This window comes from Pleuronectes platessa, chromosome 11, assembly GCF_947347685.1.
Source record: "Pleuronectes platessa chromosome 11, fPlePla1.1, whole genome shotgun sequence".
NCBI lineage: Eukaryota > Metazoa > Chordata > Actinopteri > Pleuronectiformes > Pleuronectidae > Pleuronectes > Pleuronectes platessa.
Window position 1 is genome coordinate 10,190,340 of NC_070636.1, and position 24,601 is coordinate 10,214,940.

General features: G+C 43.3%; 1 protein-coding gene across 5 annotated transcripts in view; it reads right to left on the reverse strand.

Annotated features, from left to right (window-relative positions):
- Positions 1-3,517: 3,517 nt before the first annotated feature.
- Positions 3,518-24,601, reverse strand: part of rps6ka1 (ribosomal protein S6 kinase a, polypeptide 1) — a 48,604-nt gene continuing 27,520 nt past the window's right edge. The window contains exons 1-22 of one of the 5 annotated variants that reach the window (XM_053433824.1): positions 19,174-19,383; positions 18,289-18,342; positions 14,624-14,740; positions 14,358-14,439; positions 12,900-12,980; positions 12,683-12,762; positions 12,422-12,528; positions 10,877-10,914; positions 9,931-10,073; positions 9,763-9,833; positions 9,556-9,644; positions 8,957-9,021; positions 8,743-8,845; positions 8,327-8,457; positions 7,837-7,962; positions 7,561-7,650; positions 7,314-7,472; positions 6,474-6,635; positions 6,299-6,375; positions 6,088-6,205; positions 5,851-5,988; positions 3,518-5,380 (exon numbers count right to left, since the gene is read on the reverse strand). In XM_053433824.1, the coding sequence (XP_053289799.1) occupies positions 5,258-5,380; positions 5,851-5,988; positions 6,088-6,205; positions 6,299-6,375; positions 6,474-6,635; positions 7,314-7,472; positions 7,561-7,650; positions 7,837-7,962; positions 8,327-8,457; positions 8,743-8,845; positions 8,957-9,021; positions 9,556-9,644; positions 9,763-9,833; positions 9,931-10,073; positions 10,877-10,914; positions 12,422-12,528; positions 12,683-12,762; positions 12,900-12,980; positions 14,358-14,439; positions 14,624-14,740; positions 18,289-18,342; positions 19,174-19,215 (2,196 nt within the window). In that variant the 5' untranslated portion in view covers positions 19,216-19,383 and the 3' untranslated portion in view covers positions 3,518-5,257. Of the gene's footprint in view, positions 5,381-5,850; positions 5,989-6,087; positions 6,206-6,298; positions 6,376-6,473; positions 6,636-7,313; positions 7,473-7,560; positions 7,651-7,836; positions 7,963-8,326; positions 8,458-8,742; positions 8,846-8,956; positions 9,022-9,555; positions 9,645-9,762; positions 9,834-9,930; positions 10,074-10,876; positions 10,915-12,421; positions 12,529-12,682; positions 12,763-12,899; positions 12,981-14,357; positions 14,440-14,623; positions 14,741-16,043; positions 16,655-18,288; positions 18,343-19,173; positions 19,384-24,601 lie in introns of those variants that run through there. The other 4 variants (XM_053433821.1, XM_053433822.1, XM_053433825.1 and 1 more) reach the window with 4 other exon arrangements.

The window sequence follows — 24,601 nt, forward strand, 5'->3', positions numbered from 1 at the left end:
AAGATGGGTCAATGTGAACACGTTCCGGGGGTCTCGGGGGGGAACCATTAAGACATTTTGCAACGCCCATTATAAAATCCTCCAGAATTCCTAAATTTACACCACTTTCTAACTTTCTGCAAATTTTGGTAAGAATTTGAGCGTGTTAAAGCCCTCAAAAAGCCAATTCATTTGCCTGAATAATAATAATAATAATAATCCTTACAATTTCAATAGGGTCTCACCTGACCTCTGATCAGTGCTCTGGGCCCTAACTAGAATGGCCACCAGTAGAGTCCATAAACCCAAACCTAACAGTTAAAGAACATGTTTGGTTTTCCAAAAACATTGAAACCACATTTAGATTCTTTAGACTTTTAATTGGATCTGCACCAAATTCTGAAGTGACATGTTTTTACTGGGATGAAATGTAAAATGTGACAAACTATACCAACACTGAGCTGAAAACAACAACAGTTACAAGTACAGTGTTTCTTCTATTCTGATTGAAGATTGAGGATCAACTCTTTACGTGGGGGGTGATTAATACAGTCTGGTGTTTACACGGGCTGACACATTTAATCAGAACAGCAGCTGCATGTCGCCATCAGAAGTGATGAACATGTCATCCACTCGTCTTCTTTAATGGCGATCTCATCTCTCATCTGTATCTCATCCCTTTGTCACGTGTTTGATCAGCTCCCAGAAGACGGATCTATTTTCTGGCGTTACCATCCAGTACTTATTATCCAGTACTCTTCAGTTCCAATGTGTACTAAAAAACAAACTCTCTGCAGAGAAACCAATTCATCTTTAAATAGGAGGAATGTTGATTAATTTGAATATTTATGGATGCACAAACACTAAATGAGACAAAGATGTAGAGTTAAATTTCAATTACAGTTCAGGAAGGAATTTTCATTGGGGGAACAAATGCCCAAATATATTTTTTTTAGAAACAGATGAATATTTAGGTATTTAATCAGAAGAAGGACGTTTCCCTCTGCAGCTAATGGATCTGTTTCAATCTTTTATGGCCTCTTTATTGTAACTGAGGTGTTAAAGCATTTAAAATTGTACTTGCTCTTTTATAATCAGAATATTAGGCTCCATTTAAAGATACCTTACACACACAAATACCGACCACATCACAAGAGCTCTTAAACTACAGAGGAACCTCTAGTGAAGTATTCAGGCCTGGACAGTTTCCTTCTATAGATAAGACAGGGATCTGCCTGCTCTCTCACGTGCACTGTACGTTCAAACATTGTCACTCTCATCAGAAAACAAAGAAGATTCGACCTCAGTTAGAACAGAACAGCTTCAGCTGACAGCCGCAGAGATGGACAACAGACGAGGGTAATGATGCCGGCTCTTTTGTAATCAATATCAGTCTGCTGGGGGCTGAGTCAGTCCATCTGTGTGTGTGTGTGTGTAAGCATAAACACTGACCTTGTCAGGACCAGTAGACCTCATTGGGACCAAAGTCCTAATGAGGTAAAACACAATCAGCTCCCGGTTATGGTAAGTGGTAAGATTTGAGTTGTGGTTAGTGGTAGGTCTGAATCCATCATGGTTAAAGTAAAGGAAAAAAACCTGGATCCAGAGCAAACTTTCATGGGTTCTTCTTGGTTCATATACCACTGCCCCAAAAAATGTAGTAGTTTTTTTGTGTAATCCTGCTCGAAAACAAATAATAAACAAACATACACAGATGTAACCTAAATAAGGGTAGCTGCACAAACCTGTGTGTGTGTGTGTGTGTGTGTGTGTGTGTGTGTGTGTGTGTGTGTGTGTGTGTAGCGTCAGTAGAGAATTCGGGGGGGGGAGTTAGGCATTGATTTGTGTGAGTACAGCCTGCATGTGCATTCAAGAGCAGGAAGTCATTAATTCCAGTGAATTACTGTTACGACAACATCACAGCACAGTGAGCAAAGCCCTTTGGAAAATGCTGAGTATTTAAATAGTGTGTAAGTGTGTAACTGTATAAATAAGTTAAGACTTAAGCATTTCTCTTGGACATGGTGGTGCACAGCATGTCAGTAGAATGCAGATGCAGCCCCACAGGAGCAGGAGCGAGAGCAGGAATAGCAGGAGCAGGAGCAGGAGGAGCAGCAGGAGCAGCAGCAACTTCTGTGTGGCTGTTATGTAAGCGTGTGCTGCTGTGCATACAGTATGTGGTGATTGTACGGGTTGATACTGTAAAGCAGGACCCGCTGTGATGTGTTCATGGTGCAGGAGAGAAAGCACACGAGGGAGAGCCTGTAGGATGACAGGATCCTACAGGCAGGAAGAAACAGATGGAGAGGTGCTGAAGCAGTCATTTACATGCAGATGTTATAGGTTTTCAACAGTGTGCATGTTTAACTATTAATTTGCATTTCAAGGACAGTCACAGACACAGGGTACCTCCTGTCCCTTTTTTCCAGAGGGCTCAAACTGTTGTGTGAAGCTGTGATATTTGTTTTCCTGATATATTAGGATATTTAAGAGCAATAAGTAAGACCCTGGATAAAGGACTGATTACGATGAGTCGGCAGCATGTGATGTCATCTTTGACAGAAACACATTCAACTCTGGACCTGGATCCATTTGGCTCTTAACATGAAAACATTCTTACACTTTGACTCCCCCCAGTGCCCGGCAGAGGTAACACACCAGGCTGAGGACCCACAAGAAGGCAGGCGCTGAAGGTCAGATAACAAGGTGCATTATGGGGATGCACCAGTGCACCATTTTCTGTTCTGATATCAGTTTCGATACAGGGCTCTCCGATGGATGTAGATATAATCACTGTGGGAAGGTAAGGAGTTGCTGTGATACCAAAGTCTGCAGATCCCCATGACTGAATGTGACCAGTGGACTTTATAATATCTGTTAACCATATTACATTAAAATCACGAATCAAAAGGTTATATGTGCAAGATAGAAAGTCTCAGAGCATCAGACTCATTTCAAAGTTAGGTGAAAAGATAAAACTGCTCCTGTAGTAAAAGTTTGTATGTGATGAACTCAAAGACAAAACCAAATCATCTTGATCGCCCCCTGGTGGCTGGCTGCAGTATGGATCACAATCATCCCTCCATGTTTTCAACTGGGACAGGGAGCAAACTAACAACTCAAAGTTCACATCAAATACATTTTCTCAAATATGGCTTCTGAAATTTTAGATTGTTTTATCACACTGAAGATTGTTCATGTGTTTCTTTATCTGGGAAGTTAGGTTTTAATAATTTTTCACAGAGGCCTTCATGTTTTCATTTGTTGGTGTGTTTGTTAGTTAGCAGGAGAACTCTAAGTTTTTAAGAAAAAGCCTGTGTTACATACAGAGTTTACTGAATTTGAAAAAGGTTTCACTAATAGGAAGAAAAGCTTGAAAGAAGAGATGTTTGTTGCATGTTGGGAAATGTAGGCTCCAGCTCTTCTGGAGCTGAGTAGTGTCTGTTTATTTCTAATCTGTAATCTTTGATTCCCTTAACCTACTAGAAGTGTAATAAAAAACAGTGGAGAACACATTTTTACACAGAACAAGACACAGTTTGTCGTAGCAACTGAATTTTTAATATTCGTAAGATATAAAAATCTTCATCTTTATCATACAATAACATCTTACCATCAATTTAGTCAAAGGAGGGAGAGTTTTGCCACCAAACAATAATTATAATAGAACTTTGATCCCTTTTGAGGTAAGACAGCTGGTTCATATGTTAATTCAGCCGCAGCACAGGTCTGCCCTCCCGCACGTGCACGGTATCTTCTGGCTGCATGACACGGGGTTCATGTGTTTTCCCATGTAAGACATTCGGCCTCACCTGTAGGCCTAGGCACCGAGCTGAAAGCAGGACCTACGCCCTGAGGCTACTTACAGTGACACATGCTCTTTAGGATTTCTCAAATTCACTGGAAGGAAAAGTGGGATAATTAACAGTCGGGTGAAGATACTCCACAGCGAGAGGAGGCCCGTGTGTGATTAACAACCAGTGACTTGACAGAGAATTTAAGGGAGGAGAGCGGCTGCGTCCGAGTGCTCGATTCCGTAAAGACCACAGTCCGCTCATCCTCCCTACGTTTTCCAAAACAGAAGAAGAGACCTGTGACGGCTTTGAGTCCACAGACTGTGGTGTGCTCAGCATGTCTTTCACTATTTTAAATCAACACTTTCTTTGGACAAAAAGAAGAAAGAAACGACAACAAAAGCAGCCAACACAGGAAAACAGCATCCAAAACGCATCGTCCGAGAAACGAGATGGAGAAAACGAGAAATGCAAGATAGCAAATATAGAGTTTTAACATGCCACACAGTTCCTTGGGCAAGTTTTCTTTCACAGAAAGCCACCTATTTTACTAGTTTTTGTAGTAATAAAAAATAACAGACATCTCAAAACAGTTGCCAGCGGGAGGACCAAGCGGAGTAAAGGGAGCGGAGAAAACATGAAGCCACACGACGTCATCACATCACATGCACATGACCCTGCAGCATCCCGCAAGACTGTACACACTCATACACACACACACACAGCAAGTCATGCAACTGACACACACAATCGCTCTCTGTAAAACGAAACAAAAGCATTGATTGACATTAACCAAAACATCAGCATTTGACATTACCCAGAATCCCTGCGTTCTGTCTGTACCAAAGCCAAAGAGGCATTTATGGCAGAAATGTTTCATTTTCATATTAATAATGCTCAGTGAAAATAAACATTTAACAGCAGCTGGACAGTACTGTGGTGCGTGTGCCGTCGGCACAGGTTTGATTTGGCAGCACGACCGATAATATAAAGCTCATCAACGTGACGGAACAGAAAGGACAAGAAGACGATCAACGGAACAGGCGTGCAGCAAGCTGAATGACAACCAATCACAGCAACGATGACCAGAGGGAAACTTTCATTGTCGCAATCGAAGAAGTGGCTGCACCACACACACACACACATACACACACACACAGATTCACACACAGCCACTTGTAAGTCTGCCAAAAACCTGCACCCTTTTTTTTGCCCTCATCACCCCCCATCCATCTTTTCTTGTCCAAGGAGACTGACTAGCGGCAGCTGATGAGCCCGAACAAGGAGGATGGTAGCAGGAACGGGACAACTGAGGTCACAAGGATGGAGGGGAGGCGGGGGGGGCAGGGGATCAGGACCACAGTCGGTGTTCCTTGGCTGGTAAGTGACGTGTGGACAGTGAGTCCCCCCCTCCCCCGAGCAAGCTGACTGGGTGGTGCGGTTTTGGGTCAGTCTCCAGTGAGATGACTGGTGGTCGGGAGTCTCTACAGGGAGGTAGAGGGAAGCTTCTTGACGCGCCTCTGAGCCAGGAAGGAGCTCTCGATGGGCTTGAGCTCTGGAGTTGGTTGGGAGCTTTTCAGGGCGGAGTATGTGGCAGCCATGGCTCCCTGTGGATAAAACAAGGTGGTATATAAAACTGTTACTATCCAGAATGTGGGTATGACAAAGGAAGCCATTCGGTAATATAAAAACAACAACTTGTCGGGTTTAGGAGACTGGTACCTATGACTTTTTAAATGTATAACATCATGGACCATTTTAAAAAGTGTTAAATATTTACAATGTTGGCAAAGGAAAATTTGTAACTTTAAGTGCAACATAAATCATGTGGCAGCAATGTAAGCTTATTGAAAAATGTTAGGGGATGGTCACAGTTATTTGTTTCTACATATATATTACAAATAAAACATATTGGCCTATTATCCAAACCACTGTGATTAATTAAGATATTAAAACTGTCAAGCACAATGTAATATTGTATTTTGAAGAACAACAAAATATGTGACTCTGATCAGCCACTTTTCTGTTGAAAGGCTCGGACCCCTCTACATTTTCAGAGAATGCTCTCAGCCGTTACCTTGACCAGTTTGGGGTCCTGGTGTGGGAGCTGGCTGTTGGGTAATTTGTCTCTCTGCACGATCCAGGGGTGCCTGAGGACCTGCTTGGCAGTCAGTCTCTGATGAGGGTCCACATGGAGCATCTTGGACACGAGCTCCTACAGGGAAAAGACACGTCAACTGTGGCACTGACGGGCAGACATGCTCCCGTCTGACTGAGGCACAGAAACAAAAAAAGAGCCAATTCGGAGTCTAACCTTTGCAGCATCAGACACAGTGTCCCAGTTTCCTCCGATCAGGCTGAAGCGGCCGCTGCCTATCCGGCTCAGAATCTCATTGGGGGTGTCCTCAGGTCCGTTGGCAAATGGAGTGAAACTGGAGGAAGATAACGTTAAGACAGATGATAGAATGAGAATGAAGAGCAGTGAGGAACATAAATCAGTTTCATACGAGAGTGGTTTTATTTACCCAGCCAGCATGGTGTAGAGTAAGACTCCCAGACTCCAGATGTCACATCCTTCATCGTAGCCCTGACGCTTCAACACCTGTAACATAGTCAGAGACAGTCACACGTTTCACTTCAGGGTCCAACACAGTTAACAGTTTAAATCCAACAAGTGAGGAGAGATGGTGACCCGCTCACCTCGGGGGCCACGAAGTTAGCGGTGTAGCAGGGCGTCATCAGCAGGCCGTTGTTGGCCCGCAGCTGCTTAGCGAAGCCGAAGTCACAGATCCTGATCGACTCTGGATTCCCCGACTCGTCCACGTAGAGAATGTTACTGGGCTTCAGGTCTCTGTGCACCACCTGGAGGACAAGAGGACACAGGACGGGGGGGGGGGGGGGGGGGGGGATAATCAGGATTGTATTTCTTAAAGAACAAGATTTTATATCCATATTCATCCGAAAAACTTTTATTTCTGAATAGTGACTGCACCTACAAGTGAAAAACAATAAAATTGTGAAAAAAAGGAGAATGGAAAATAATATTTTGCAATTGTTCCTATTGCTTTTGACTTTTGTAATATTTATATTTTTAAATCAGATGATACTCGTTTTCTTAAAACGCAAACCGGCATTGAATCTAGAATCATGGATTCATATTTTGTAAGGATTTCATAAATTATAAAATTATTAAAGAAAGAGTTTGTCAGAAGCAATTACATAAATATTTCACTCAGGATATAAATCACTACTATGTGGTAAATTGACTGTATTTATATAACACTTTTCCAGTCCTAGCCTTTAGGCAAAATTTGGGGTTCAGAATGCAGATTACAAGAGCAGAGAATCGAACCACCGACCTTCTGGTTAATGGACAACCCTCTCTCTCCATTATATCCCCCGAAAAGCCAATTTAAATCATAGTTTTATTCAATTTGATGTGTTGGCCTTGGTATGTTGAGGAATCACAATGTGCCAACTGGATGTGCGGTAAAGAAAGAGTAAAGGGGCACAGGGGTTCAGGGCTGTACTGGTGCTCACCCCCTGTGAGTGCAGGTACTCCGCGGTCTTGGTGATGGTGTGAAGCACAGCGCTGGCCTCTCGCTCCGAGAAGAACTTCTGTTTGAGGATCCGATCGAGCAGCTCGCCACCGCGCATCAGCTCCGTCACCAGGAACACCTGCTTACCGTTATCGTACACCTGGGACGGAAATCAATGAAATCACCAACTGGGACGTTCAGTGCGCTCCAGGGAAATAAGACTGTGACACAAATGCTTCTGTCCTCACATCCTTCAGGGTTATGATGTTGGGGTGTTGTCCATATCGAAGCAGAATCTCAATCTCCTCAGAGGGGTCTGTGCTGGTCTTGTCAATCATCTGTCAATCACGGGGAAAAAAACGCCACATTAAGTCATTATTATCAAGTCATTATAATCCATAATTTGCACATATGTTTAGATTTTTTCCGAAAGAATAACGAAGGTCTAGTATCCTGTACACAACATTTTCATGAAGTGTTACACCCGACATAGAGTTGTGATCGTTCTGTTTGTGTGTTCGTACCTTGACGGCGTATTCTGTGTTGGTGGCTTTGTGAACGCAGCGTTTGCAAACAGAGAAGGAGCCCATGCCGATATCTTCCTTTAGAACGTAGCCGTCGCTGAACAGCAGGTTCTTCCCGTGTAGCTGCTGCAAGAGGAAGAGTCGATAGAAGAGAGGTGGTGAGGGGGGGGAGGCGTGAGCGACTGACAGAGCTGAAAAGGTAGACGGATGTTGATGGGTGTCGGCAAAGGAGCCGGATCTATTTCTGGCAACTCCTCTCTCTCTTTGTAAAAAAAACGGTGTCTGTCAGTCTTACACAGTTAATCAGTGATCCTGTCGGGCGTGAAACCATCAGCTGGAGTCGCTTCACTCCGCCATACCTCCCATCTGCCTCACACGCTCCTCACACATTGCATCTGCCCTTTTCTCCCTCCTCCATCACGCCTTCATTCACAGAAACTGCTATCTGACTTGTTAAACTGTGTCGTTTGTGAAACAGCCGCAGTCTGACCTGGACCACTGGGTGTGGCAGCGGCTGCACTGGTTCCACCAAACCCTCCTCGTCCAACAGGGTCGAGGCGATGAAACTGAAGCCTCTGAAGAGCTGGTGAGCTCCGGCACTTGGGGGCACGCCAGGCGAGTCTGTAACACAGTAACGCAACCAGGTCAAGTGTTAGGTAGACAAGGGGAGTTGTTAATGTTCATAAAGTCCGCTGCAGTGAACCATCCTTATAGCTCATGGATGCTTTACGAGCATCGTAATAATTAAGTATTACTGCGTTGTGATGGCGCTGTAAGTGCAACTGTCTCCTTAAAATGAGGTCTTGTATTGATTTGTGTTTTCAGCTGAGGGGGGGGGAATTGCTGCCGCCCTTGGGGAGGAAATCCTAATAGGAAATAGACACGGATGGGGCTTTGACCTCTGACCTTTAGGGGTGCGGGAGGTGAACTCGGAGTCAAAGTAGAATGTGTCGTCTGGCCGCGCCACCGCCGGCCTGAATGGAGGCTTGGCTTCTCTCATGAAGAGTTTCTGAAAAGAATAAAAGGACCTTTACTCTCACCATACAACTGAGTGGAGAATATCACTGAAAACCCTCCCATTGTAGTCGTTTTCAATGTGCGTATATTCAAATATTCTCACATTCCAGTCTATGGTGGAGTAGAAGCCGTGTCGTTTGATCTCCTCTGCACCGTCAGCACCAGATCCTGGGAAGGAAACATCAACATTTAGCAGCAGGAATCTCAACCGAGGACTATTAACATGTTTCTGAAGAAAGAAAAGTTTTACCCCTTTTCTGAAAAGAAAAAGCATTTATGATACGTTTTTTTCTTTCTTCTGTCAATATTCAAGAGCGTTGAGTTTCCGTTTAATTTCAGGTTCTGTAACGCTCTCACTTGAAACCCTGCGCTCACACTCAGATATACGCTGCTTGTGCTCAGATTTCCTGCTGGACTCCAGCTCTATGGAGGGTATCGTTGTTTATTTACAAGCACACAGATGAGAAGCGTACAGGACTCTCTAAGACATAAAGCCAGCCCACCCACACCAAGGGCAGGACAATTCCCCCTATATATATGAATATATGAGAGCAAGCGCAAGGTTTTGAGCGAGAGCGTTACAAAATCTAAACGTTAAACTCCCCCTTTAACTGAAAGACCAACGCTCTTGAGTAAAGAAAGGAGAAAAGCCTCCTAACATGCTGCCCTCTGCGATAGTCATGTTCCTGATATGAAACTAACCCAGTCTGTTGCAAGGGTTCCTCTTGAACAAAGACCTTAGCAGCGACTGGGCCTCTGAACTCAGGAACTGAGGCATTCCCAGACGCGCCCTGCAGAGAGAGACAGACGACACACAGCTTAGGTTATTACACCTGAAATTGAGCGGAGGCGTTTTTTAAAAAGCTTCTGGCGTCTGTGTGGTGATTCCTCCCTGCAGAGGACGCTCACTTCAGAATGAGGCTCATCGTTTCTTTGCGGTCCTTCCCTTGAAATGGCAGCGCTCCTGTCAACATCTCAAACTGGAGGAGATAATGCACAACACACATTTAGGTTCTAGAGCTCTGACTCGCACAGAAACACAAAAACACTTTACAGATTTTTTTTTTTTTTTTTTACCATCAGTACTCCGTATGACCACCAGTCGGCGCTGTGGGTGTGCCCCTGCCTGTTCACAACCTCTGGTGCCATGTACTCCACGGTGCCACAGAAGGAATACGCTTTCTTCTCATGATCGATGGCTTCTTTACACAATCCAAAATCTGGGGGAAAAATACAAAACACACAGTCAGTCCCCCTCTCCCACTCTCTCTCTTCTTACATCCCCCTTTCAGCCCAGCTCTCCTCTCTCCCCCTGTCTCTCTCCTCTCTCCCCCTATGTATCTCCTCTCTCCCCCGTGTCTCGCTCCTCTCTCCTCCATGACTCTCCTCTCATTCCAACCGGTTGTGGCAGATGTCCGCCCATCATGGGTCTGGTTTTGCTCGTGGATCTCCCCTTGAAAAGTGTTTTTCTCCACAGTCGTGTGTAAACTTGGTTTCTCGATAATATTGTACTGTACAGTCCAGACCTTAATCTATGAAGTGAGATACCTTGAGATAGTGTATGTTGGGATTTAGAGCTAAACAAATTAAGTTTTTGCCATTCTGAATATGCTATAGCTTTCCTTTGTGTCTAATTTAACAGCACTTTCCCCCCCCAACAATATTTTAACTACCAATAAACTGAAAATGTAATCTTCAATGTAAAAGCAGGAGGATCTTTCATCCGACAACACTTTCTACTTTTCCTCTGAACCTTGTGACTTGTTGTATTGCTTCTCTAAAACCGCCCAAGTTCACCTTTGGATCAATGGCGGATAAATAAACGGCTGCGATTATGGTCGACAGTGAGATAACGTGTAATAATTAACTCGGGTATACAGGCCCATGTGCAGGAATCATGAGTCACTGTGATAAAGCTGCCAGCACACTGTGAGTAATGGAGGTCAACGAGTCGGACCAGGGAGAGGGTGTGTGTGTGTGTGTGTGTGTGTGTGTGTGTGTGTGTGTGTGGGAGGAGACTCACCTGTGAGTTTGATATGTCCCTCCTCATCCAGGAGAATACTAGAAGAAAATATTGTTATGTCAGAAAATGAACGTTTCTCTTTTGTTCTGCAGACACTGGTTTCAATTTAGTCTAAATTCATCCAGCCTTGTTTTAATGTAATCATGGACAAAATGTAATAAACACCAACTTAATTTATAGAGCACTTTTCAACATAAAGTACAAAGTTCTGCACAAAAAGAAAAGAAAACAATAAATATAGAAAGATGTAAATAAATAATAATGGTAATAATGATAATAGAGGTAAAGAGAAATAATAACCAAGTAAATGAAGGAATATGGCTTATGAAAAAGAAGACACTGTCTAAGACAGCCTTATTTCCTCAGGCAGTCCATTCCAGAGCCCTGAGGCCCTGATGGCAAGTGCTCGGTCGCCCCTTTAGTTTCAGCCTAGAAACAGAAAATGACAGCAGACGGCCCAGCCCTAGATCGAAAGCTGCGCAGGAGTAAATCAGGAATCTAAAGATCAGAGATCCAGACCATGAAGAGTCAATACAATTACTGTATCAATCCGATAACCGAGGTGTTATGTGATGAGTCTTACTGTAGAGAACTGTTAGATAACTACGTTTTTATCCTGTTCTACTGCAAACATGAGGCTGTGCGTACAGGCTACAAGCTGCAGAGGTTGGGGAGTGAATATCCGCAGCTGGCAGATCTAATGTGCCATAAAGAAAAGCAATTAAAATGTAGAGAAGAAGACAACATGCTGAGGTAAACAACGAAAGGTCCAAATCATTAAAGGGCTTCACAAGGGTGTAATGAGGTAGGTTTGCATTCATAATGCTTGTTAGGGAGGAATGATAATTCCATATGTTCAAAATGCAAATTCCAAAAGCCACTAGGTGGATTTAGAGTAGAATAACAAGAAATATAATTTGAGACAAATTGAAACACTGAATAAAAACCTCATCACGATTTGTCCAGGTTATTGGATTCATTTACTAGATTAATCCAAATAAAAAAGATTTTCCACAAGGATTATATATATATATATAAAAAATTGTATATGACTCTATAAATGTAAAACTTGATGATCGGTGAAGTTTAAACCTGTCTGCACTAATGTGGATATTTAGCACATTTGGCCTCGTCGACGCCCAATTAGCTGTTTAAGTCACTAAAATTTGTATTTTTTACAAGACTTCCAAAGAGCAGATAAGCAAAATCTTCCAGTAACTCCGTGTGCACATGTACAACACAGCATTTGGGAAATGATGGTGTCACAGTTCACTCTGTGCAAGCCCACTGTTGCTTTGTGTAGTGAACATGCATCAGGAACACCGACGATGGCGGCTGTCGGCTGACACAGGTTTCACTACATTTGCTTAGCACTGGTAGGTATTATTACAAGATAGCCGCTTTATTTAGCCCCACTGCACCACATCGACTTTCACAGGCGTACAAGAGACAAGAGAAAAGTTGCATCCGCTTGTGTGTGTGTGTGTGTGTGTGTGTGTGTGTGTGTTTGTTTCTGTGTTTTCAGTTCGTCTACTTTGTTCTTACTTCTCAGGCTTCAGGTCTCTGTAAATGATGCCCAGGCTGTGGAGATGGTCCAGTCCTAAGGCCAGCTCTGCCAGATAAAACTTCACATCCTCCTCTGTGAACATCACCTGGGAGCCGCGCGGGCACGAAACAAGGAAAAAGAATAAAAGCACAAGAGTGAGAGAATGCGGGAATATTTACACGTTTATTATCAAGTGAGTTAAATGCCTGCAGAAAAAAAAAAGAAGCCTGTAAAAACATCACGATCTAAATGTCTCTCACCTCTTTAGAGAGTCTCGTGAAGAGGTCTCCTCCTCTGAGGAAGTCCAGGATCAAGTACAACTTTCCTTCAGTTTGGAATGCTGCAAATATATAAAAGTCTCATTCAGATTTGATTTGACTGTAAATCAGGAAATGTGACAAAACTGAATCAGTAGATCCGTCAAAATGTTTTCGAGGTGTAGGAGGTAAAAATAAATGAATCTTCAGGCCGACTCACCATAATGCAGTTTGACGACAAACGGATGGTTGACGTCTGCCAGAATGTCTCTCTCCATCTTGGTCCTCACTCGGTCTCTCACTGGGGGATAAGAATACTGTTTAGTGTGTGTGTGTGTGGTTTTAGTGAGGGAGAGTTCAAATTTAACACAAACTTTAATATTTCAAAGACGGAGCATAACGATCCTCTGGTCATTGTTGTCATTAGAGCCCAACTGATGTTTTTTAATAAAATACAGTCCGTGTCAAATTTATACTCATGTACATCAATTTTAAGAGAGTTACAAAGTTTATTATAAATGAAAAGAAATCACAAATACAACCAAATATAAGAACTTTAATTAAGCAAATTAAAAGTTTTTATACCAGTAAATAAGTACGGCTCTCGTTGTCATTTTGGAATAAATGGATTTATTAAATTCAAAACAGTTAGTCGAGCATTTTTCAATGAAGTAAAAGTACAAGTGATTCATTTCTGTGTGAGTCATCGTTGCAGTGTCCCAGCAAATGATTGTGTTCATCACACTGTGCTCTAACTAAATGTTGAATAAAGTGGATTCATCACAATAAACTGAATGTTCACATCAACCAAAACTGAGCTTGAGAGACGATGCAAATCAAATGTGTAAATCCGCTCCACTGAAACTAACCACATGCATTTGGTTGAACTACGTGAACAAATCCTCGTGTTTCTCAGGAAGACGACTGAGACCACGCCTCTGTGCAAAGGTGAAACGGTCACAGTGAGCTGCGGTGGTCTACAACATGTGCTGCACGACAAAGAACTGAGTCTTTGAGTTACAGGAAAAGCACACACCCTCCAATGTGAAACTGAGGGTACCGTCTCCTGAAGAAGAAAATCAATGAACGCACCAGCAAAAAGAAAGAGCTTTCTGAGATCGCCCAGGCTCAGAGACGACTGAATGCAGATCGACAGATGAAATAAATACATAGCTCTAACTAATGATTATCTGAACTATGCATTCATCTATTTATGAGATCACGATATCAGAAATTTGTTTTAAATGCGCATCGGAATTTCTTTCAACTGACCCAAATCCCAAAATATTTGAATTGCGAAGATATAAGAATGAGAAATGCAGCAAATTGTGACACTGACAAACCTACAGCCTGTGAATTATTTGGTTCAGAATCCTTTTTTTGACATTCAATTGTCTCGCAACACCAAATAAAGACAAACATGGGGCTTTAATCACAGCAATTATAATGAAATGTTTGTCATTTCATCTGCTCGCCTCTAAACTGAGATGTGTCCCATCAACCTTCTGCACACGATGACGGGTTCAGACTGGTTTACAGGGTCGTGAGCTGAGGTCAGGAAAATCCCCCTTCTGGGAAATGTCGTGACTACTAAGCCAGCATCTCATACTGCCCCCCCCAGCATTGCATACTGCCCCTCGACGATGACACCATTCAGTCGCCTCCCACGCTGCAGTACCTTTGAGTGTGGCCTTCTTCAGGACCTTCATGGCATAGAGCTGGTTGTCATCTGGAGGGGTCACCTTTCGCACCAGGAACACCTGCAGCATGCACCACAAAACAAAACCCCCCCCGGTTATATCAGATTCAGGATTTAGAGCCCGAGAAAAACAAAGGGAGCCGCAGAAAGAGCAGGACAGATTCATTTTTATACACGTATAAACTAAGGAGACGTTACAGTTAATAGTAAATAAATAAGTACAAGAAAATGAAGGCTTGTGTTACCTTGCCAAAAGACCCCTGTCCCAGCACTTTGAGCAGTTCAAACTGAGAGGCGTCGGCCTTCTCCGATCCCTCTTTGACCACATGAGTGATGTTGATCTCCTTGATGTCTCCATCTTCCTGAAGAGTGAAAAACAAGAACAGTCGGAACATAAAACAGTCAGCGACCACAGATCTAATGACTAAGATACTGTGTGTGTTTGTCAGTGTGTGCGGGGGAGCTGTAAATAGCGGTTCATCAAAATAAAACGCGTCAGAAAGAGGAAGCACAGTGATGTGTGGAGTGCACCCCGTGGGTAAAGTGTGACTTTTCTTCTCAAGAGCTTACTGGAACTAAAGATGACTGCACAATAAAATGGAAGTATATAAATGCTGCACTCTATAAAAAGGAGCAATGCAAAAGGCCCACAGTGGTTAATGTTTGCGTTTGCGGACACAGGTCGTTTAGATTCAAGCTCGTGGGAACTTTTCAGGTTCTTCCACTGGGGTGGAGCAGCTGATCTGAGACTCACAAGTCATCAGCCCCACCCAACCGAAACGCAGCAAAACATCAGCAGCCACCCTCATCAACAACAACGTCAACAACAACGTCAACAACAACGTCAACAACAATGTTGAGTCACTTTCTCGACACACATATCTCAGCATTCATAATCCTGGACGACACTGAGGCAAAACATTATTCTTACTCTGTGGACAGCATATTCAATTTTAACAGTGTGGCTAGAGGGGAAACACTTTTGTATTTTCAGCTTCTACCTGTTACTTGCGGGCTTTAACTTGGAAATGTGTGGCTAGAAAGTAGGACATCTTCCCTGCTCTACAGTTTATCCCTTGAGTTTGTCCTTTGCAGACATTCGTGTGTGGTTTTATAATAGCAAGGCCATTGCTCAAGAAAAACATTAATGGCAGCTGAGAAAAGATTAAAGTAGACTTTAAAATGTTATGTTAAAACATTGTTGAATTGAAATGCTGACTTGATGGATAAGGTCAATAGTCACTCACAGCATTTATCAAGGAAAGGCATCGCAAATGTGAAGTTGCAGAACATTTAAAAAAAAAGGGCAGGGCACTAAAACAATATGGACCACATGGTGAGGAGGTATACACATTGTTTGTAGAATTAAGAATAATAAATCATCAGATGAATCGCTATGTAATAAAAAAGATGGAGCCTCGTAATTTGAAAGACAGATTCGCCGATGATGACACGAGAAAAAGTTTTGACAACACACTGTCAGCAACCAACACTACAGACCACTATTTGACAACAGGAAACCAGAGCGGGTTGAGCTCAGAGGCGTTCAGCTGCAGCAGCTTTATTTTTTTTCTTTAACAACCACAAAAAGAACAGTAACAGTTTTTTTCTGCACTTTGCAGCGTTAATAAATCCCACTTCCCGGCCTCTACCTTTACAAATTACCGTTCTTAAAAGGATAATAAACGGCTCTCTGGAGACGACAGCCCGACAGAGGGTCACTTTACCGTCCAGAGGTTCCCCGGTGCAGGTAAAGTGTCGGTGCTGATGCCTGTTGCAGCTGCTGAAGTGGAGTGAGAAGGGCTGCTGGTCAGAGCCTTGTTCCTTTTGGACAGGTAGAGGGTCAGCAGGTTGAACAGGTTGAACTTCCTCTTGTCCTTCTCCATCTCAGGGTTTCCCAGACTGTTTTATCATCCTCACCGTGTCCAAGGCAAACAGCGTCCCTCGCATATAAATCAACTCAAACCTCACCTCATCTCGCCAGGAGCTCACTTTACACTCAGGTAAATATGGAGGAATCCCTCAGGCTGTGACCTTTCTCTACTCTCTCTGCAGGGCCAGGGGCCTCCTGCGATATCACTTTATTAACTCTTCATCTTCACTTTATCTCCCACTATCCCTCCTGTCCTCCGATTGTGTGTCTCTCTCTCTCTGTTGGTCGGATAAGCCTGGTGTGCCCTCTGTGACTGAGTGCATCTGTAGTGAACTGGAACCAAAGCATGCAGGAAGGAAGAGCCTGCGCTTATTCTCACAGTCGCACACCCAACACGGCCCACACACAAACACACATCTGCGGCAGGGGGGGGGAGAGAGAGAGAGAGAGAGAGAGAGAGAGAGAGAGAGAGAGAGAGAGAGAGAGAGAGAGAGAGAGAGAGAAAAAGAGAGAGAGAGGAACTACAACAACAAAACAGAGGACTAGAATGGAACTTTACATCGGCCCAACAGTCCCCTTAAATTCAATCAAGCTGCAAACACTCAGTCTGCTAAATATGCCAGATTATATTCATCAAGATTCATGTATTATTCTCTAAGAAAAATGGTGAAAATGTCCCAAAAACTGCCTTTAACTCACAATATCAAAGAAAGTTATAAATTCAACGGGTTCTCTCTCGGCTCATGTCCCTTAATGACATAGTTTCATGGATATGTCTTTAGGCGTTTTTGCATAACCCTGCTGACAAATAAATAAACCAACAAGAATAGAACTAGGTAGAGCACATACCTCTGCCAAGGTCGGACAGTCCCCTTAAATTCAATCAACTCCCTTTAATATGCCTGATTTTATTTGTCAAGATCCATGAATTATTTATTTTCACACAATTCACAAAAAATAGCCTATTTTGCAAAGTTAAAGAAAGTGACAAAATGTTTTCCTGGATCCCCCCCTTTAGTGTGATCCTCAAAAAAATATAATGGGTTCTTCCCTGACCCATAATGCAACCTTCCAAAATGTTCGTGGAAATCTGTCAAGCAGTTTTTGCATAATCTTGCTTACACACAAACAACCAGAAAGTGGTGAAAACATAAACAAAGGTAAAGATCGGTTGAAATTGATTATGTCATATAATCTATACCAATTATCATACTTATTGTCATCAGTCAACTTTGTTGTTGTTGCTCATTTTTGTATATTTGCATATCGAGGAAGACATAATTTGGTGGTGCTCGCACAATGACAATAAAGTTCTAGAATTTGAAGTTGTCTCTGCTCCCATGAGTGGAGATAAAACATCATCATCACATCATGTGTTTCTGTGTCATCAAGAACTGCCTCGCCTCCAAAACCCAACTCTGTGTCACTGCCCTTTACCCACAATTCATCAGAGTGAGAGGCTGAAAGGAGGAGGAGGCGTGGAAGGCGAGGATGAGGTGTCCCCTCTCTGTGTCAACATGGTTAAAGACGACTCCATCGGCCGGCGGATGATGGAGATTTTCCTGCCTCTGGTCAGGCACATCCCTCTCGATTCCCTCTCAAAACAGTCTATTCTTGTCCATCCTGCCTCTTAAAACACTCCTCATGGGTCCTGAAGAGCCCTCTCACTCTTTTCCTTTCCTCCATCTCTCACTTTATTGCTCTTTACAAATACCGTTTAAAAAAAAGGGAGAATAGGCCATTGCAAAACCAAATAAATACAGAGCACGAGCCCACCTTTCTCCATCGAGCAGTGTCATCTTCAAGCTTCCAGCAGACGTACAGACGTTCAATGCACAGAAAAAGTTGATTGTAACAGTTTTGCGATGGCAGAATTGAATTTCCAAGGGGCGAAAATGAAAAAAGTGCATTAGGCTGAAGTGCATAGAGTGCAGACATTGCTCGTGTAAGCAACAGAAAGCTGGAGTGTGTTTTTCTGGGCAGGGAGGAGCTGCACATTGGCCTGAAATAAAGCAGCTGCGAATGGTTGTGGTTTACCTGGTGTCTAATACTGGCATAATCCTTCTCAATCCAGGTAATACGAGACTCATTCTATAGGATGGGAGCAGGGGTTGTGTTAGAATGGAAACGTTACAGAGAAAACATCAGTTTTTCTCGACACAAATGTACAAGTATCCTTGCAGGTGCACCTCACACACACACACACACACACACACACTCACACACGTACACACACACCCAGGTCGTAAGGGGCAAGATTCACACTAGTATCTAAAAAAACGCCTCTTTCCTCCTACTTCTCACTTCCTCTTTTATCAAGACAATCTCACTTCCTTCCTGCTCGGCGACTCCAATGCGGCGGCAGCGGGGAGCTGAGGTTCCCGGCGTAACTGCTGCTAGAGATTCTGACGACTGATCACACACACAAAAGGAAATATCTAGAATTTAAAGTGTCCAGTTATTCGCTTGTACAGCACATTGCTCTAGACTGTGTCAAACTGAAGGGAGTCACTGCCTTGTTTTCAATGGCCTCAGCATGTTAAGTTGACATGATTGACTATTTGGCGTGACAATAAATGGGCTGAGCACTTGCACCACCATTAGCGACGACTTTAAAATCTGTCGCACTTGTAGATTGAAAGGACAGAAGTTGGAGTTTCAGTGTACCAGCACAACTAAGCACTTATGCGTCGGGGGTGACAGGAGGTGGGAGATATAACACGTTCCTGTCACTTCAAAGCCGAGAAGATGAGAGCTCAGCTTCACGTCCACCCTCGAAGATGAAACCCCCTCCACACACAGACAGACACACACACACCCGCCTGATTCTTTAGGAAAGTCCCCAGGCCCAATCACATCCATCAGTGCACAAAAAAATGTCCACTCGTCACCATTGGTGCGCATGAGAAAGCAGCCACTTGCCTCGTGCGTGCGGGTTTTGGTTCGGAACAAGAGCCTCCACATGTCTGTGTGCGGCTATTTCCATGTCACTGGTGCTGTCACTGTGTCACCGGTGTAACAGACTCTAATCGTCTTACACACGCCTCTTTGTCAGAATTAGCAAACACGTTCTGTACGCAACACGATCTGCAAGCGCACACACACACATGCAGCAAAAATGGGAAGTGAGGTTATAAACTGGCGGTAACCTTGCTGGGGGATGTAGAGCAGAAGGGACAGGAAGCGGCTGCTACAGACGGGAAGTGGTGGACTGAAAGAAGGAAAAGTGAAGTCAAACTAGACACAGATTGACTTTGCATATGTGAGCCCTCTGTGCAATGCAATTTATTTTTATTTTTTGGGAGCGGCAGAAGGTCGCAGTGGAGATTGGAAAATTGGCGTCCTGCTGATGAGCACTTCAGAATCTGAGAGGTTTTGGAGAGAATGATAATCAAGGATGCAATTTCCATTTGGACACACATCGGGCAAAACTCCAACCGAATCTTGAAGTCCTGTACAATAAAACCTTTCATGACAGGGTACTTGCATCCTGTCGCTGTCAAATCAAAGCTAAAACAAACCAAACAAGAGCACAGAGCTCCGCCAAGGCCAAACAAGATGCACTTAGTAAAACACACTCAGATATCAGTTCCCTAAAGGTGCCTGATTGGATCACGATCCATCAGTGAAATTGTCCAAAAAATGTCCTATCGCACAACTTTAATGAAAGAGCAAAACAATTCGTGGTTTCGCACCGATTCAGATCCACATGGAATTTGTATGGATTCTCCCTCTTTATGATGTTCCCTCATGTAGTTTTTGCATAATCGTGCTTACAAGTAGGGCTGCAACTACCTGCTAACTTCATTATCAATTAATCTGTTCATTATCTTTATGATTCATTGATTACTAAATCGGATAAAAAAAAATTATACTTTCCAGCAGTTAATTAGAAAAAGCAACACATGAATTGCAGATGTCTGCAACATAATTACGACTATAGTTGTGAATATTTAGAATTTTAGGTAAGATATCAATCATCATTCTTTTTTGACTCGTCAGAACTCATATTTCAGTCAGACAACTCACATTCGATCATGTAATATATTTATTACAACAGATTTAGTGTTTGATGTCTAGGCTCCAACTTAATCACTCCCCCATATGATTTCCCAGGAATGATGGGAGTGATTACAAATACTTGTAACCCCCCGTTGGAGCCTACAGGTGGATGCTGGGGTGGTGGAGGGGCTGAAGCAACTGGTGGCAATACTGCAGCAGCAGTGCGAGCAAGAGGGGTTGATGGGAAATGTCTCTCTGGTTAAATAGACCACCTGATAAGGTGGGTGTGTATTATGGATGGTTGTGGAGAGTGAGGTATGTCACATGATGTACGTCACATGATGTACGTCACATGATGTATGTAACATGATTGGCGAAGCACAGCCCGAGTTGCCTGCAAGAACTAGCTCGCCGGCGTCGCCACATTTATGACATCTGTATTTACATTTTGAATTGTATGAACTATTATTGCTAATCACATGTGAGTGGGTTTTCATTAAAGATGTCTACGATTCCGTTGAATCATCACTATCTTAAAGTCCAGGTTCAGATATCTACAATTTAATTCTGACTCGTTCAAACTTAGTATAAAGTATTTTGAATTGAGGCCTATTAAAGATATAAAAATAAATCACTTTTGACAACTTTGGTGTACATTTGGAACTTCTGTCTTCCTGAGAGCCAGAGAGCAGATGCACTGCACCTTCTGTCCGACACACACCGTGTAATGCTCTCCGGTAAACACAAGGGGCCAGTGCAAGTCTATACGGCTCAGCTGGTGGTGATGGTGGCGGTGGGGGGAGTGCACCAGAGAAGTTTCTTCTGAGATGGAGCTTTAGCCAAGTAAGGGCATGTTCACATTTTTTAGCCCGTGCCTCCTCCAAATCTCAGTGTTGCTTCTGACATCCATTACACTGGGGGGGGGGCAGAAAGTGGGACAGAGCAGGAACATGTGGGAGATGGCTGAGGCTGAAAAACTGTCCAATCACAGCAGAGAAGTTCCCACAGGTTGAAGCCCTGCAGCAGTCACGCAGCAAAGTGTCTCAAAGCAATTCACCGAAGCTCGAGACAGCTCAATGTGAAAGTGTTAGAAAATAGAGTCTGAAGAAAGGAGAGTGGATGTTGTAAAAGGAGAGAAAACTGAAAATAGAGAGAATTAGCAGACGGGAGTGAGAGGAATGTGAAAACGCACAAGACTAACACAATGTTTGTCTCCGTGTCTCTCACTGAGGCCTCTCCTTTTTTCTGGAAAAAACGGAGGGGTGGGGGGGGAGCAGCACCTGCAGGATTTCAAACACATGACAGCTCAGAATGCTCGACCAGAGAGGAGGAGGAGAGAGAGAGAGTTCAGGGTGAGAGACAAAGTAAATGACTAGTGGACATGGAGAGAGACAGACAGTCTAAACATCCATCCAACAAACCATGGTTCAGTCCCATTACAGGGAAAAACAACTGTCCTACAGTAGGACTTTGTCTGTGTGAGTGAAAACACACATCCGTTTTTACTTCTATCTTCATTGACATAACACATTCCCTAACCGCTAACCCTAACCCCTAACCCCAAGCCCCAACCCTAAACGTAACTATCCGAACTAAATGCCTAACCCTAACCTAGTTATGATCCTCAAACAGCCAATTGAAAAAGTGAGGGCCGGTCAAAATGTCCTCACTCTTTAATGTCTATGCTTAAAATGGTCCTCCCAAAGATATAAGTACAGGAACGCACTCACACACAGGGATTAGGTGCTGCACTCTGAAGTGCTATTATGAGGACTGTGATTATACAATTAGAGTTGAAGAGAAAAATAAACTGATTTGTAAACTTCACATCCATATAGTGAAATGTATGAATAGAGACATGAATAGAGAGAGGGATTTGTAGATAGAGCAACAGATAGATAGAGGGATAGAGAGATTTAAATCACATTGAAAATATGCATCATATTAATAGGTACCACTTTATCACTTTCTTTTTGTGTGTATGATACACTTGTACGTTGTATCCCTCAAGTTCCTCTGAAAGACTACAACGATGGACTCCAGGGGAATGATCCAAACCAAAAGTGCTTTATAAACATTTAGAACGACTTGATGTAAGCACTGGAACTAATTAAAATACCAGTTAAACTCAATTCAGTGACCTCTGTGTATTGGGTGCACCAGTGGCCCACAGATCCCAGAGAAATCCTTCCCTTTTGCCATAAAGAAGACCCTCCATTGTGCTTGTTCACACTGAACCAGTCATGTCGGCATAATGTCGCAACGTGTGATTTTAGATAACATGTCAGCGTTGCAGAATGAGAGGCGTGGCATGTGACACGTCAGCCATAGCAGCTCTTCCTTTACACTGACAGCAACGCGGCTCTGTGACAACAAGAAGCTTTTGACTGCATGTTAACTGATGTAGGATAAAAGTTGTGTGTGTTTTTTTGGTGCGTGAAAGTCCAGACACGGCTGCAGGCAGGCGCCCAAATCTGTCAGGTGAGAGACAATAATAGTCTTCATCAGTCTGAGACTCTGTCCTCTCTCCTCCGTCATAAACGCTGAATACATGAAGTGTGCGCTGCAAGATTTTGGAGGGCAGGCCTGACTCATTCATTCAGATTCTGTCTCATTCATCATCGTTCTCTCCCCTGCAGTGGAACATCATCCTCCTTTCCTTTCACTTTGCCCAACAGCTTCTCCATCTGTCCACGTTCTCTTTCTCCTTTTCCCCCCTGACCCATCCGTTATCTCTCTTTCTCTTTCCTATCTTTCACAACTGCTGTGATAGATTTTGCTAAACTAGTGAGGCGGGAGTTAGAGGAGGCAGAACTGCAGATGGATATTCACCGGGTTCAGACACTATCCACAGACATCCCATCATGGTGCTTTAATGGTAGATAAGCCTGGGGGCAGGCGGAAGAGAGCAGATTTGAAAAAAATATCAAAAGGGCATTTTTCCTTTCCGATATCTGCACTTTGTTTTTAAGTCGATACCAAGTAATCTGATATCAGGGCATTTCGAAAATTTGCAACTTTTATTATATTTCAACAGCTCTATGCTACTATCTCTGTATAAAGTGATAAATTACCATCACTGTTGTGTTGTTGCTGGCCTCACTTAGGCAAAACCCTAAAATACACACAATTACTTCCTTTAAATAGGTCAAAAGTGAAGTGTTGCATACTGTAAATGAAAGCTGCGGGGAAGACATGATTTCCAGAAAAAGAGAACTGCAGTTTTATCTGGGTGAAACGAACATACTTAAAGAAGTGGTACCGGATCTTTACATGGATTTGACATGACATTGCATTTTCAGAAGAATCTGAGGAATTTCTGATGCTGGTATCTGTCTCTCTTAGAAAAAAGAACGAATGGAAAAACACACAAAACGTTTCGGGTTCACGCCGGCAGAACAGAACAAAGAACTAGCAGCAGTGCACATACAGTACTTACAGTCCTAATCCCCCACTACTTAACGCGATTATCTCCGTCTTTGCCAGTGCGGCTGCTGTTATCCACCGAAAGATGGAAGACAAGGGCTTTAAGAGAATAAGTCAAGAAAGAACAAAAAGGAACATTAAGAATGTTTTTGCATCAGGCATCAATTACATCTCAATATTTAGATATAGTGCTCCTTGGTTCATTTCATTTCACCAAAAAGTGTTGATATAAAAAGGTAGATCAACAAAGTAGGTTTCGTGAGCGTCTGTCAAAGGTTGTCTGTCATTGTCGAGAGGCAACACATCTTCTGACTTTTGACCCTCTTGGGTGGAGAGCACTGCTGGGGTTAATACCCTTGAGCGGACTGTGCCATCTGCCCCATCTTGTCATCCAGTTACATCTCTGGTATCCACACTGGAGTAACGCTGGGCCCGCAAGTTTCTGTCTGAACATGCCCGAGCCAGAAGGTTTTGCAGATTACAGGCACGTGCGGTGTAAAGAATGTAGGTGAAGAGCCCAGACAAGGCTAGCAAGGCCGACCGAAACTCAATATTATTTCAAATTTCTGGCTGAATGGGTTGAAGGTTTCTTTACAACCAGACGTGTGATTTAAAAGAAACCCCCCACTGTAGATGTCATAAACAGCAACTGCTACACTGACCCTGCTTCACAATACCCTGCACCAAGAGGCATCAATGAGTGACAACAAAAAAACAACTCGGGAAGTCTCCGTCGGCACAGGTGCTGGTTTTATCAAATGCCGCACAAGGGAAGTGGACACTAGAGGAAATGTAAAAGAGGTAGCACAGGATTAGCAAAGATGCTACAGGAAATCCTGCGCTGGCCTCTGGATTATTAATAGCAGCAACAAGGATATCGGTAAGATGATAGGCAGTTCTGCGCTGGGTCAGTTGACAAGGA